We start from the raw sequence: 15,802 nt of genomic DNA on the forward strand, positions 1-15,802 counted from the left end.
AGTCTCCCTCGCTGTCTCCCCCCAAACCCAGCCCCCCAGGCCAGGTTGCTGCCAGCGTGGGGCCCCCGGGCCGCCTCCCTTGGGGACACTCTGACATCAAATCAGGGCCTTCACGTGCCGAGCCACAGGACGAGGAGGCATTCTAATGGATTTAGGAAGATAAGAGTTATTTATAGACCTACGTCTCACAGGGTCAGATGTGTGACTTTAACAGAATCAATCGCGGAGAACATTGGGGCCCTGCTGACACAGATAAACAGAGGTCCGGGGACGTGGATGAAGGTCACAGACATCTGGCCGATTCCCACAGGTCGGTTCCGAGCAGCGGGAGCCAGGGCCCAGGAGGAGGCCGTCCCCAGGTCCGCACCAGACCCACAGCCGTGCACACGTCGGCACTGCACACGGAGCGTGCCGGGCAGACCGGCAGCCACAGCAACACGCGGCCGGCGGGTGCCCCACGCGTGCACCCTGAGCCGCGCTGCACGTGTAAATGCACGCCGGGGCCCAAGACCGCATCCCCAGAGGAGCACAGAATCTCTCAGGAGCCATTTCTGATATTGAGAAGATGCTCAAATGGCAATACTTTGAGTACACACGAGGCCCCGGGTCGTCAGACTCAAGGACACGGGAGGACCCACTCCCACGAGGTCCCGGGGTCGTCAGACTCGCGGACACGGGAGGACCCACTCCCACGAGGTCCCGGGGTCGTCAGACTCGCGGACACGGGAGGACCCACTCCCACGAGGTCCCGGGGTCGTCAGACTCGCGGACACGGGAGGACCCACTCCCACGAAGTCCCGGGGTCGTCAGACTCGCGGACACGGGAGGACACGCACCGGGACCCACTCCCACGAGGTCCTGGGGTCGTCAGACTCACGGACACAGAGGAGACAGTGGGGCCGGGGCTGGGGGAGCAGGTGGGGGTCTGTGTGTAACAGGACTGAGTCTCAGGGTGGGGACATGGAATGTTCCGGAGCCGGACGGTGGGGAGGGCTGCACAGCAGCGTGAATGTGCTCAGTGGCCCTGTATTTTTTAAAATGGTTAAGGTGGCAAAGCTCACGTTATGTATATTTTTGCACAATAAAAACAAAAGAAAAACCCTCCTCTGTTAAAGATTTCAGACCAAAGCCCAACGTGGGAAGAGGTACTTCGTGGCACATTTAATACACATGCAGCGTTGAAACTTCACGGTACGCATGGCGGCTCAGGCATCACAGAACATCCACGGGCAAAGGCAGGGCTGGCCGGGGTCGCCTCACAGTGGCGGCTTCCCAGACGTGCGTAGGAAGGGCAAAATCAGGCTAACTGCATGACCTCGTTCTCATGTCTGTCACCAGGGGCCACCGTGGCTCTCTGTCCTGCCCCCGGGCCTCTCTAGCTCCAGCTGATGCGGACCGAAAACACATTTAAGTGGGGTTTCAATCGATCGTCGACCTGGGCCGGTGTGGGGCCTGTTTGGTTTTTATCTTTCCTGCTCCGGGAGGATGGAGATTCAGAAAGCACCTGTCTCCCGGGGCAAGGGCTCGTGTCCAGTGGGGCACCGCCTGACAAGTGAGAAGGAGCCCCTGGCCGTCACAACCGTACCCAGAGCATGTCTGGAAAACCCCTCCTCCCCCTCAGAAGGTCCCCAAGGAGCTGCTCTGCAAAGAAGCGAATATCATGCGGCCCCCAGCCTGACTCTGAGAGAACCGTGCTCCCTGGGTTGTGGAAAGCGTCCAACTCCTGATGTCTCCTTCCTGTCCCGGCTGTCCGGCCCAGCGAGGGTGACCATCTGGCACGCTGGCCATCCCGAGGGGCGAGTCTCTGGAAAGGTGGGGACGCACACTCGACCACATCTCTCCTCTAGGGGCTCCCGCGAGCCTGGGCCCCGGGGTGGGGGGGGCTCGCCTGCGGCCAGATGAGGCCCCCTCCTGTCTGAGGCAGGGGCCGCTTTCGGTCACTCTCCTGCCTGGCGTCTCCGACAGGACCCCTGGAAACAGAGGATCCCCGTGGGACACCCCCTTTCACGTCACTGCACCCCACTCAGACTACAGCCCTGGTGGCCTGGCCCCTGGGCACAGGGGCGGGCGCACGTCCCGACCCGGCCAGCCCAGCACCCCCCTCCCGCCCCGGGCTGGCCCGGACTCACAGCTGACTCCTGCGCCCCCAAGACTCGGGGAGGAGTGAGGCTGGGTCCCACAAGCGGCAGAGGGGAAGGCCTGGGGGGTCTTGAGGGCCGTTTGTTTTTGAAACGCACGAGATGACTGTTTTTTTCCAAACAGGAGTCCGAAGGAAAGGGCGGCCCCGCGGAGTTGGGGCGCCCGCCCCCACGGCCTGCGGACACGGGAACAGGCCAGCACACGGAAGCGGGGCTGCGGGGCCGCGGGGCTCAGACAGTGAGGGAGATGAAGCTGTTGTAGCGCTGGATGTTCCTCTTGAGGATCTCGGAGCAGGGGCCCAGCACGCGCTCGAAGCGGGGCCGGTCCAGCTTGACGCACTTGAGGGGCCCCCGGGCCACCACGGTGGCCGCCCGGGGCCGGTTCAGCAGCAGCGCAATCTCCCCTGCGGGCGAGCGGGCGGTCAGGGGCCGGGTCCCCAGGGCTTCTCCAGACGGCTGGCCCTCCCCCACTGGCCCCCAGCACGCGCACGTGCACGCACGCGAGGGCACACACATGCGCGCGCACACACACACACACTGACACGTCACCCTTGGAGCACAGCTGGGCACCGTCCTGCCTCCCCACAGGGACTTGGGTCACTCGGGGCTCCAGGTCACGCCCTCCCTGGGGACAGCCATGTCCGTTGAGGGGGTCCCGGCCTGCCCCCCACGGGCGCCCCCGCAGCTCTCCACCTCAGGGCCCTTCCGGGGCTCCCCTATGAGAGGGCGGGGAACCCACACTCACCAAAGTAGTCGGAGGGCCCCAGGCGCCCCACCTCCACGTACTCTTCGTTGGGGGACCGGCGCTGGAGGACGGAGGCCGTGCCCTGCAGACGCCAAGGGACAGGTGAGGGTCAGCAGTTGGGGGGGGTCACAGGCGAGGGGGCATGCGCAACCCCCCCTCCAGCTCCCGTCCGCCTGCTCCCCGTCTAAACCGAAGTCAGGCGTTTCCTCCTTGGAGACAGAAGGGTGTGAGGTCAGAGGCCACCGCAGGCCGGGCAGTGGGGAGAATCTTTGGGGGCAACCCGGGCTGACCTCGGGCTAGCTCCCAAGGACTTGGCGCTCCAGTGGGATGGGCGTGGTCTAAGGTCATGCCCCCAGGGAGCAGCGGGGGCCCCTCCCGAGCGGGGGTGGGGGGTCTGCAGAGGCTCAATGATTAACACGGAGCCCAGGGAGCCACCTCACACGCAGGGAGCCGCAGACGGGCTCTGACCCCAGGCCCCCTCACCTGCCAAGCGCCTCAGGACAGTCCCCTGTCTGGGGAGCCCCCCCGACTCTACACCTGTGAGGATCAGAAGTGAGGCTTTGTAAACTGCCCGGAGCATCCAGCCGGCGCTCAGCCCTGCTCGGTGGATGTGCATAAACAGCATCACTCCTGCAGCTGAGCCCCACGGCCGGGCTGAACGGCCTCCGGAATAATCGAGCCTCTGGGATAGGCTGCCGACTCCTTCACCGCTGCCGAGGGGGCTGAGGGCCGGGGTGGATGAGGGCCCCTGTACCCTCTGCTGCCCCGGGGCACCCGGGCCCTCAGCCTGTCAGGCGCGTCCGCGGCCCCGTGCCCTGGCAGCACCGACAGACGTGATCCTGATCCAAGGGGGGGGCTCAGTTTACCCGGCTCAGGTCGCCGGCCAGGCCGGCTCCCGCCTCACCGCAGGCTGGGGGAGACGCCGTGAGAAGACCCTGCTGGTGCCGCCGTGCCTGGAATCTCCGGGCACCGATCGGCAGCCGCCCCCCCCCCCCACCGCCGGCAGCTGGATCCCCGCGCTCACCCCTGCACCGGCCATGGGGCCGCTCGGCTCGTGGGCGTCTGGTGTGTTTATGAAGCCAGCTGATGGATGGAGCCAGACGTCTAAACAGCAGACCGATGCCGCCACTGCCCGGGAGGCGAGGGTGGCAGGGCCTGGAGCACACGTGCTCCCTGCCCAACCCCAGAAGGCACAGAGTCCTGGGCTGGGAGCAAGGCTGAGGGGACTCACGGGCTCCGACATCGTCAGGGAGGCACAGGGAAGGTCACCCCGGCACCGTGTGCGGGCCCTCCGTGCCCTGGGCTGCTGAGACGGGCGTGTTTTTTCTCAGAGCCCCGCTGTGCCCACCTAATTCTTTGACATTTACGTCCTATAACTATGATGTACGTGACCTACACGCCTTCCATTCCCGTTTACGTAATTTCCATTTTACAACTGGGATTGTTTTCCTCTTTCAAAACCCCAGCAGTAGAACTGGATGTGTCCCGTGTGTAGAATCAGTGACACTGCAGGCCGAGAGCGTCCGTTCAGATGCAAAGCCAGCTGCAGGGGCCTGAGGGCTCCTGGAGTATCTGTGAGGCAGTGCAACTAGAAGATGGGCAGCCGATTCGGCGGCCCAGACAGGTGTCAGGGCCCGGGGCTCACCCCTGCGTCCTGCTCTGGAGACCTCAGGCCCTCATGGTGGCACAGGAGCTGCCGCGGTTCCGGGAGTCACCAAGTGTCTCCCCATGCTATCAGCAGGCACAGAACCCACTGCTTCCTCCTGCAGCTTCTCTCCTCAGCAGGAAAACCTTCCAGAAGCTCCCAGCAACCTTCCCTCACGCCGCATTGGCCCAAACAAGTCGCACGCTCACCGAGGCCCGGCCGAGAGGGTGGGCAGCAGTGGGAGGGGCTGAGGATCAGGTGGTGTTTGCAGGAAGGAGCAGGGATGGGTCTGGGTGGGCCAGCACTGGTCGGGAGACCACCATCCACCGAGAGACCAGCAGCATTTCTTTCCCGGGGGCGCACAGAGCAATGGCCACGTGAGACGAGGCAGGCCACGACCGTGGACGCTGGGGGGCACGTGCACACGGGTATGTCACCGTCTCAGCCAGACGGAAGCAAGGTCGTCACACATGAAGCAGGGAGAGCCCACGGCAAACACACGGCAGGGGAGCACCACTGTCGCCGGCCGCAGCCCCCGCCTCCTTTGTGGGTAGACGTGACCACCCTCTCCCGGATGGACAGATGGACAGATGGACAAGGGTGTGCGCTGCCCCCCGCGGCTGTGACGTCGACCGCGGGCGCCAAGGCGAGGGGGCCCCAGGGCCACGTGGAGCCACCTCCCGGCCCAGAACGTGCTCACGAGAACATGCTTCCTTGTGCTCTCGGGCGTGTGGTTTCGGGGTCTCCTGACCTGGCGGTGCTGGCAGACGCTGTGGGTGCAGACCCTGCGCCCGCGGGGCCGCGGTTCCCACGACTCGCTGCCCAGGCTGCCGACGGGGCTGCACAGACACCCCCGAGGGACCGCCAGCCGGAATGTTCCGGGCCCGAGAAACACTTGCCAGAAGGCTAGACCGTACTCGTCAAATTCCTCTCTCAGTGACTCTAGGCCCGGCCCGAAAATAATCGGGTCTCGCCGAACGTGGCCTGGGAGGGCCCAGGAGAAAAGCGTTAGCACCGGCGGCAGGGGCGGGATTCCTAGATGACTCCCTCCTTCGGCGCCGTTTCAGTTTTAAAAACCGACGAGACTTCCGTGGCTCAGATTTTCTCCAGTGGGCGGTGCGATGCCCACAGTGAGGGGAACCTGTCAGGGTGGCACGCGGGGGGGCACTTGGGGCGGCTTCTCCTCCAGGACCCCGGCCGCACACCCTTTACTCATTCGTTCGGGGGCTCAGTGCCTGCAGAGCGACTCCCTGGACCCCTGGACCCACCACCCCGGGCGGACGACAGGCCGTGCGGGACCCGCGTCCGTCAGACCCTGTACGCGCCCCTGAACAACTGAGCGCCGCCAGGCAGGGGCTGGAAAGCCGTGAGAGACGTGCCAGCCCCACCTGAAGCCAGAGCCGGCCGACCTCAGCTCCGTGGAGCGCCGGCCACAGCCGCGGGGGGCCCCCCACTTCCCAGCCTCAGCCTCCTCTTCCACAGAGTGGGTACAGGACCGTTCGGCCTCCCGGAGCAGGGGCCCGACCACCTGCACTTCAGAAGTAGCTCCATCCCCGTCAGATGGGACAGGTGGCCGTGAGGGCAGTGGGCGCTTGAATAAGCGGAACAGAAAACGCCCGTGGCTGCGGCGTTCACGAGACGTTCCCGCCCGTTCCTGCCTGACGCCCGGGGACCCCTGTGGACGCACCGCCGTCCGTGTTTGTGTGCTTATGCACAGGCAGCGTGCTGCACGTCTGCACGCGCACGGGAGTAACTGAGCCCGCGGGTGAGAGCACCTCGCAGACAGCCCCAGGCTCCCCCTGCATCGGCGAGTGGGCGCCCGTCGAGCTCCTCTCTGTTCTCCCTGAGGGGCCGGGCCGACTCTGCCAGAGCCCCGGTCCCCCCTCCCTGCGGCACGGCGGACAGCCACGGGGCAAGGGCATCACACCCCACGGCCACCCACACCCCGGCCGGGTTCGCGCTCGGGTCCAAAGGTCACCCGTGAGGCCCGGCCCCAGAGCGTGCAGCACCACAAGCCCTGGCTGCTGGCGGTCCTTCCTCCAAACCCACGGTCTGTCTCATGCCCCCCAAGTCAGGCGACGTCCGTCAGGAGCAGGGGGAAGCGGCCGGTGACCGATGCTCCAGCGGGCACACACGATGTCCGGGCTGCACGCAGGCGGCCGCACCAAACGTGCCCTGGAGCATGACGGGAGGGGCCTGCGGGTCCCAGCCCACAGCTCCCTTCCCCCCCGGGCTCTGCCCCCAACGTCCGGCCGCTTCCTCCCTGCCACCCGCAGCCTCAGGGGCACCGGGGAGTGGGTCCGAGGCTTCCTGGCCACACACGCCCTGCTTCGAGTGAGGGCAGGAGAGAGGGACCACCACCCAGGGCTCCTTCCAGGCTGGGGTGGGGGTGGGGGGCGCGGGCAGCCCGCTGCAGTCCACCCTGGGGTCCAAAGGTTCTGGTGCTCAGCCGAGCCCAACGGCCACCAGCCACGTCCTCAGGAACCACCGTCTGCAGACTTCCTGTCTGTGCTGGCTGGCGGCCTCCACCCGGGGCACCGGAGCCACGGGTAGGCTCCTGTCGCAACGCCTCCCCGGGGGGTGGGCGACCCAACCCAGACCACCCAGGGCACCGTGGCCAGCAACTCAACTACGTTCCAGCCCTGCGCCCAGGGTGAAGGCCTGAGCAAGAAACAGAGTCTGGACGTGCAGACCTTGGGGCGGGGGTCATGTTTTCTGTCTGGGAGAAACATCCCCCAGACTTTCACCACGTCTCTGACGCTGGTAACAGAAGCCAGGAAGAACCCGTCAAGGAGAAGGCACTTAGGGACGCACACGAGCCGCCATGGGGATGGCGGTGAAGGGGGGGATGGCGGGTGGGGAGGAGGCAATGTTTTCCTAAAGACGTTTCTGTGTCACCAGACTTGTTCCAGGAAGTGACACTTCGGTGGCACGATTTTGTTAACGTTTTGTTTTTCTAAGGCTCCCATCGAGGTCTAGCCTCGGCTTCCAGCAAGCTGACTTGTGTGGTGATCCAGAATGTTCTGGGGCAGACAGTGCCAAGGCCCCGAGCCACACGACAGTGCACTTAATCCACGGCGGCACGGAAGGTGACGTACGTGCCCTCACGTCCGTGTGCCGAGGCCGATCAGAGCCCAGGGCCTGGCCTGCCAGGTCCTGCCTGAGGGGTCGGCCAGGTGTGCAGGCAGGTGAGCTGGCGAGGGGGTCGTCGGGCCCCTGACGAGGAAGGAGACATCACAGCGGCCCACACGGGACGGGGCCTGGGAGGCCCCCTGGCGTCGGAGGGAGGCCGTCCAGGCACCGAGTGGGCACCGGTGTGGGTGGAAGCAAACCCCTTGCACCCGGCAACCGCGCCCCCGGGTCACAGAAAAACTGGCGGCTGGGTGTTCAGGGCGCCCTAAGCAGGCGAGCGGCTACGTGGGGTCAGGTCCAGACGAGGGGCCGCGATTCCGCGCCACAAAGGACTGCATGCGATCACCAATAACCTGGACTGCACGCTGATTCCAACGACAGGACGTCCTGGAAGAGGCGGAGCTGCGCAGGCAGAAGACGGGTGCTGCCCGGGCTCAGGGCGGAGGGAGGAGCAGGGGGAGCACAGGGGACTTTTAGGGCGGCGAACAGCGCGAGGGACACGGGACGGTGGACACCTGCCGTCCCACGTTCGCCCAAACCCACAGAACGTGCACCCACCCAGAGGGACCCTCCCCTGAACCATGGATTCCGGGTGACAACAGCGTGTCAGTGTGGGGTCACCGACTGTGACAAATCCACCATCTGGGGGACACCGATAATGGGGGAGTCTGGGGGGGAGCGGGGAATTACGGGAAATCTCTGTCCATTCAGCTCAACGTTGCGGTGAATCTAAAACTACCCCCTAAAAATAAAGTCTCAGGGCACCTGGGGGCTTAGTCAGGTGAGCGTCTGACTCTTGAGCTTGGCTCAAGTCATGATCTCGTGGTTCGTGGGATCGAGCTGACAGCTCGGAGCCTGCTTGGGATTCTCTCTCCTTCTCTCCTGCCCGCCCCCCCCCCCCCAGCTTGTGAACACTCACGTGTGTGCGAGCACTCTCTCTCTCTCAAAATAAATAAATAAACTTTAAAAAAATCAAATCTTAAAAATCAGAGAGAGAGAGAGAACTTCTCTGAAATCCTGCTCTCTCTTATTCTGGGGGTCTGGCCGACGAGCCAGCAAGCACCCGTGACCTCGGGCAGCCCCGCACCAGGCCCGCAGAACAACGGTCTGGGCCAATCGCTATCCCCGGATGCAGACTGGAGGCCACTTCCCTCTGTTGGTTTCCGTCTGCAGAACGTTTCCTGCACCTCAGGCCCCGCCCCAACCTGCCCAGCACACCCTCTCTCCGGCGGGACCGTCCCTGCTACCTCCTGGCTCCAGGGCCCCCAGCTTCAGGGCCCTCCTGCCGAGGCCCGGCCCTCCTCCACGCGGACCCAGAGCCAGTCTGTGCCAACGGACTGGGACCACTTCCCTCCTTGGCAAGTAAACACAGAAGCGCCCGTAGCCGCTGTCCCCGCCCCACCTCGGCCTGGCACGCAAGGGCATGGCACCAGCCCAGCCATGAACGGCCCTGGGCACAGAAGGACATGCCCACGGGGGAGGTCTCCTCCCTACCCCGCAAGATCCCGGTGAATCGTGCGTGCCCACCAGCCTGGTCCGTGTGTCTGAGGGGCCAACAGGGCCAGTCCCCGGACAGACCGTGGCCTCGGGAGCAGTGGTTATGCCTTTGCTCCAACATTGTGGACGTTTACAAAATTAACTTACTAAGAGAGCAGATGAACCAAATCTGGAGTTTCCGTGACAGTGTCTCCCCAGCTGCCAGTCGGTGGGCCTCAGGGGGTCCTCCTGGGCATGCAAAGTCAGGCCCGCCCACCTCCTTGCCAGTTCTGGAGACCAGGAGCCGGGGGTCTCAGGGCCTGGAACACCTGGGGGCCTGGCCAGTTCTGCACCCGCTCGCCCTCTCTCTGCCCGGAGCCCAATCCCTGAGGAGGCCTGGACGTAGTGGGTCCCACCTGGTGCGCCTGCCGGCTCTTTGGGAGGGAAGTGGTCTAGAGAACACGAGGCCACGCCCACCCCACCGGCAGCCACGGGTCAGGCCCTGGGAGGACCCAGGGGCTTTGTACTCTCCGGGTCTGTCGGCCGGGTTTACCAGGCCGACCTCGCTCATCCACTAAGGATGTTTTCAAGAGCTCTGGGGGTCTGGTGTCGTGGGGATTCAGACACAGCAGGTGCACGCACAGAGCCGGGAGACCACCTTGCCCAGGAGGGGCACTGCTCCGGCACAGAGACCCTCAGGGCTCAGGCGAGGCCCCCGGTCTTGCAGCCCAGCCCTGCCTTCCCGGCTGGGCTCCCACCGGACGGCAGGCGTTCATGACTCACCAAGTGTCTGTAGGGCCGTTTCCCGCACCTGTGCAGGGCAGGGGGTCTCCACCAGCCTCGGCCACACCTCGGGGACCAGCAGAGAGAAGACGCATAAGCAAACCCCACGACCATCTTCCAAAATGGAGCGGAGACACTCAGCCAGGCAAAGGCATGAGGGCGGGGGCCCGGCCCCACTTACTGACTGGAGGAAAGGAGGCCAGCCACGCAGAGCCCCCAGCCAGGGCCCCCCCAGCCCATGCTCCCTACGGCAGCCGCGTCTGCAGGCGCCCAGGGCCCTGCACCTGCCTCAGGGGCCCCACACCCCCCGCGCAGACACCTGTCTATTCCAGAAAAGCCGACAGGCACGTCAGTCGGGGTTCTCCAGACAGACAACCAATGGGACGTATATGTGTAGAGAGACGTCAAGTCCAGGAATTGGCTCACAGCACAGTGGGGACCGCGAGTCCAGAATCTATAGGGCCGGCCGGCCGGCAGGGGGTGTCTCCCCCGGGGGGACACGCGGGTCTTTCTTCTCTCAAGAAAAGCCTTCAACTGACTGGCTGAGGCCCACCCCTTCACTCAACATCAGCTGATGTCCACGCTAGTCCCATCTGAAAAATACCTTCGCAGAAACATCTAGACACCCGGGGACCGCGGCTTGCTCAAGCCGACCCATCAAACTGACCCTGACCGCAGGGAGCCGCGGGGCCTGGACCCCTTTCCCGCTATCTCCCTGTGCGCAGACCAGCCCCGCTGTGCGGGGGAGCTCACAGGCGGCCCAGGAACCGGGGGTTAACCCATTCCACTGTGTGCGTGTGCTGTTCGCCAGCTGAAAGAGGACAGCTCAAACTGGACTGGCCACGCTCCCGAAAGTTTCCGCAAGAACATGGGCCACCCGCGCCTCGCCTCGCCCCAGGCCTGGCCTGGGGGGGGTGGTGGGGGGGTCTCTTCTCGTAAGGAAACATCAGCCACAGGATGGTCACTGGGGTTTCCAGAAGTCTCCAACCAACGGAACAGCCGTCGGAGGGAGAAGGGCCGACCCAACAAAACACATGAGTAACACTACCTTCTCCTGCTTTGTCCCACGACAGTCTGGGTCGGCTCGGGTCAGATGGAGGCTGGCTTCCCCACCCGAGGCACCACTCAGACCAGGGAGCCACCAGGCAGCTCGCTGGGTGCTGTGGGGGAGCGAGGCTGGCAGGCTCGACCCAGGTGTGGCAGCTGTAGCCAGCGGGCCGCCTCTGGCCGTGTAGCAAACACCCAGGAAGCTGCATTTCAGGCCGAGAGCCTCGATTCCCGTGAACCCTGGGATCCCACCAGGACCTACCGGACTGGGTCGATCACAGAGGAAAAGGGGAAAAAAATCCAAGTTGCCAAGGAGACAACTTCAAATACATTTCCAGGAGGGTCGGGTTACATTCCAGAGCCGGTGCACGAGCCCCTGCCCCCATCCACATGGAGGACGTTCCTGCACGGGGCCCCAGGCCCAGGGCAGGGCCCAGTGTCACTGTCACCCCACCGCCCTCCCTCGGCACCTTCTCCTGGAGACCCCGCAGGGAGCCACACAGGCCTGCCCTGGGCACAGCACGAGACCCAGAACGGTCCCTCTGTGTCGTCGCCCATCACCCTGCGTGAATCACAGAGGGCAGTGCCGTTCTATAAAAGAATGAGGGGTGCCCGGACCCTCTTGTGGGACACACACATGTGCACACATCACGCGGGAGCAGGGAGCAGGACCCCGGCCACTGGGATGCAGGGCGCACGCTTGCTGGCTGCGCGGCCTTGGGCAGAGGCCCAGCCCTCCCTGCCCCAGGAGGGACGCTGGCCCCTGACCAGGCCTCCCTGACAGGTGCGTGGGGGTTCACACAACGCCCGGCGCATCCTGGGCTCAGAAAGTCCCAGCTCACGACATCAGATGAACAAACCAGGTGACCACTCCCCTCCCTGGAGCTGTGTGAGGGCCCCCCACCCCCTCGCCAATCTGTGCCCATCACCCGCGTTTAATGCTTTTTTTACCCGTGTCCTTGGACCCGGCTGGGAGGTCCAAGCCTTAGTCCACAGCAAATGATGGACGATTGTGTGGGCTGGCCCGAGTTACTCCCTCAGCTCGGAGACCACGAACCTCAAAGCCTGCGAGGCCGGCAGACCAGACACAAGGGCCGGGTGGGGACTGTGGCTAACAGGGATCCTTTCCCACCCCTCCAGTCTGCCGATTGTGGCTAGGTGCCACACGTTTACAGAGGAGTTAGATTCCCACTGCGACGGGAAAAGACCTTGATTTTTAAACACTGGTAATCAGGGGCGCCTGGGTGGCGCAGTCGGTTAAGAGTCCGACTTCAGCCAGGTCACGATCTCGTGGTCCAGGAGTTCGAGCCCCGCGTCGGGCTCTGGGCTGATGGCTCGGAGCCTGGAGCCTGTTTCCGATTCTGTGTCTCCCTCTCTCTCTGCCCCTCCCCCGTTCATGCTCTGTCTCTCTGTCCCAAAAATAAAATAAAAACGTTGAAAAAAAAAAATTAAAAAAAAAATAATAAAATAAACACTGGTAATCAATTCAAATGTTTTAAAAAACCACCACGCAAATGAACACAGACGCACCTCTGAGCCAAAGTGGCCCCGTGAGCACCAGCTTCTTATTAGTGAGTTGAAACCTAGGGCAGGAAAGGATCTGTGCCTTCGAGCCGGCACCACACCCTCCCCTTGGTCCCAGGTCATCAGAGGAGGGGCTCCACACGTGCACCCCTCGCGGTTTCAGGGGTTGGTGACTTAGAGCCACGGTCTGTCCCCCTCTCACCGGCCGCTCTCACCCAGGCACCTGCTAACGCCCGGGGACCACGGCTGCTCTCTGGAGGTGCAGTGGGCGGGACACCCAAGGTGGGGCGTCCTGTGCCCGGAGCTCAGGGCCCCACTGATGAGCTGAGCCGTGTGGGTGTCTCAGCACGGCCGCTGGTGCCAGGAAGGAGGCGCCCCCACGACCAGCCTGGGTGTCCCGGCGAGTCAGACCCCGCTTGTCCAGGAAGCAGCGAGGACCCTGAGGGTGGTCACATCCAGTGCAGATTTGGGGGTGGGGTCCAACGAAGTGGTGGCTGGAGGGACCCCCTCCATCCCTTCCTGGACCTCATGTTCTTAACTGGGAAATGCCAGGCCCACACAGACCCAGAGAGGGTGTCACGTCTGAGGCCACAGCAGAGGGGACATCACCCACCAGCCCCTTTGAGGAGCAGGAAAGGGTCCCCCCCCCCCCCCCCCCCCCCCCCGCCGCCAAGCTCATCACGGGAGGAAGAAGCCGGCGGGCACTCCCCTGGACCGGCTCCACCCCCTGTCGACCTAGAATCAGAATTCATTCCGTTTTCTCCTTCCTTCCCTCTCCCTTCAGAAGGACTTGTGACTCACGCAGCCGAGAACTGCTGGGGCTGGGGTCCTTCAGAAAGATTCACACGGCTTCCAGGGAGCCTGGGGTGAAGGAGCCGCACGCACCCCCCACCCGCAGGCACCATGTGTCCCCGGTGGGTGGGTGTGGGGCTGGGACGGGCGCGGGGCCTGGGGAGGGGGGCGGGTTGTGCCTCTGGTGCCCTTGCAGACCCACCTTCCAGAAATTTCAGGCGGGTGGCGGAAAGGGACCCTGACACACCCTCCCGGGAGTCACAAACCAGATTTGTTTCCTGTCCAGGTCTCACCCGTGCTGTTCGTGCTTCGTGTGCCGGCAGAGAGGGCTCCGCATCTCACCGGCACCGACGACCCGGCAAGGTCCCCTCTTGTTTTGTTTTTATTTTTAAAAACGTTTATTTTTGGGCGAGAGCGTGAGAGTGTGCGAGCAGGGGAGGGGCGGGGAGAGAGGGGGAGGGAGGGTCCCAAGCAAACTCTGCACCGTGAGCACAGAGCCTGGCACGGGGCTCGATCCCACGAACCGCGAGACCGTGACCAGCCCCGAACGGCTGTCGAGAGTCAGACGTACCGACGGAGCCCCCAGGTGCCCCTCCTTCGTTTGTTTTGGACCCAGAAAGTGGCCACTGGCACCGAGCAGGGCGTACTTTGCTGGCCGTGCAGAAACTCCAGCGTGGACGGCCTGCTCCGGACAGCGCCGGGGCCCCCACGCTGCCCCGCCGAGGCCTCCCTCTCTCCGGCGGCAAGATGCACAGCTGAAGAATGTGTTTTAATGAGCATGAACGTGAAATCCTTCCGCCCCTGAGCGCCACGGGAGGAGGAAGCGAGCCCAACAGGCGGCGGCATACTTGTGGCCCCGCGTAATCGGTGCTGCCCCCCGCGAGGCGGGCCCCCCATTCATTCCGGGCAGCGTCTGGGTGGGGGCTCACCCCAGGGGTCCCAGCCCAGCACAGCCCTGGGGACGGGCAGCCACAGCAGCTGCTTGCCTCTGTCAGTGACAGGCGCGAGTGTGGCCGACACGGATTACGGCCCGAGCGCCAGCTGTCGCCGGGCCTCGTAAAAATGACTCACGCGCCGCCAGCCTGGGAACCGGGAGCCTCTTTTAAAAACCAGCGTCTTCGTTTGAGGTCCTTGTAGATGGGCGCATAGTCGTGAGAGACAGCACGGAAAGAAGCCACAGACATCTTTGTCCGCCAGTGACAACGCGCCACAGAGCTTGGGGTGCCGCGCCACCCAGGGTCCCGACGTGGGTTCCGACTCTCCACGCCCACTGCGCACACGCTCGCGTTCAGTGCGGCACAACGTCCTCCCGGGGCACCGCACGCCTGGGGACCCGACGCTGTTTTCCAAGAGGAGAGTCTCGCTTCCGACTCTCCGGGGCGAGAAGACACGACGGCACGGTGTGAGGCCGTTGGCGGGGCAGAGGGCGGGGGGGGGCGGAGGGGGGGGTACTCGGGGTCGGCACACGGGAGCGACGCGGACGGAGCCCCCGTGAGGGCGGCCACTCACCTCCGTGATGATGAAGAAATCGTCCCCGGGCTCCCCCTGGACCACAATCTCCTCTCCGTCCTCAAACTGCACAGGCTCCAAGGCGTCAGCCACGGTCAGGCGCTCCCACTTCTCCAGCGACTCTAGAGTGGGCGACAAGGGGACCGTCACCGCGGCCTCGCCCCTGCCCTGCACCCGAGCGCTCGCTCAGCAAGTGCCGCCGATCGGCAGCGAGGGACCCGGGGCGCGTCTGGGCGCTGGGAGGGCCTTGGCGTCGCAGCGCTAAGTCGGGCCCAGGAGGGGCCCCGGCCAGCGCGCCCGCCGAGCACTGAGGCCACGACGCGGTTTAACGCGAGCCTGCTCGGCACCACCGCCGGCTGGGAAGACGCTTCGTCACCGCTCAGCCGCGAGGCTCGGCATGGCTCGCCTTCCGTTATTTCAGGTCAACACACTTAATTCCAGCTCACGCTTCTCGACACAGCTTGCAAGATCCGTGTCCCCTGCCGCCCCTCCCCAGCCCTCCCCTTCCTGGTCACCGTCCATCCCTAGCCCTCAGGAAGGGAAAAAACACCCAAGAGGCCCCATACGCTCCTTCTGTAAGGAAATAAGGACTGCCCGATTAACTCTTTCTTTCTCGGCGGAAGAACCCCCCCCACCCCCCGGCCTAGACTCCTCAGACGCTGCTCAAGTGGGCCAGCGGCTAAAAATACAAAGCAAGGCATTTATTTTAGAACTAGGTTAGGAGCGGGATCTCTCCACTTTAAGACGCCTGCCAGCGCTTCTCGTAGCAAAGGACCGGCCCCCGGGGAGCCGTCAGTGCACGCGCCCAATCCGCCCGCCTGGAAAGGTCTGCGAGGCCGGCGGGGCCGCTGGGGAGTCAGAAGCCGGGCGTTCCCACGCAGCCCCGCACATCCACCGCCGGGGACCGAACAGAGCAGCGGCCTCAGGAGCGGCACAAGGGGTGCTCGTCGGAGGTGGGCACGGGCGGGCGGGCCGGCCAACGCGGAGGTCTTGCCCGTGGGTTCTGAGCGA

At 64.5% G+C, this 15,802-nt stretch overlaps 1 protein-coding gene across 3 annotated transcripts in view; it reads right to left on the bottom strand.

The window, feature by feature from the left end:
- Positions 1 to 1,136: 1,136 nt before the first annotated feature.
- PRKAR1B (protein kinase cAMP-dependent type I regulatory subunit beta) overlaps positions 1,137 to 15,802 on the bottom strand; it is a 122,798-nt gene continuing 108,132 nt past the window's right edge. For all 3 annotated transcript variants that reach the window (XM_043559488.1, XM_043559490.1, XM_043559487.1), the window contains exons 9-11: positions 14,792 to 14,913; positions 2,884 to 2,965; positions 1,137 to 2,542 (exon numbers count right to left, since the gene is read on the bottom strand). In XM_043559488.1, the coding sequence (XP_043415423.1) occupies positions 2,370 to 2,542; positions 2,884 to 2,965; positions 14,792 to 14,913 (377 nt within the window). In that variant the 3' untranslated portion in view covers positions 1,137 to 2,369. The remainder of the gene's footprint in view (positions 2,543 to 2,883; positions 2,966 to 14,791; positions 14,914 to 15,802) is intronic.

This window comes from Prionailurus bengalensis, chromosome E3 (assembly GCF_016509475.1).
Source record: "Prionailurus bengalensis isolate Pbe53 chromosome E3, Fcat_Pben_1.1_paternal_pri, whole genome shotgun sequence".
NCBI classification, from domain to species: domain Eukaryota; kingdom Metazoa; phylum Chordata; class Mammalia; order Carnivora; family Felidae; genus Prionailurus; species Prionailurus bengalensis.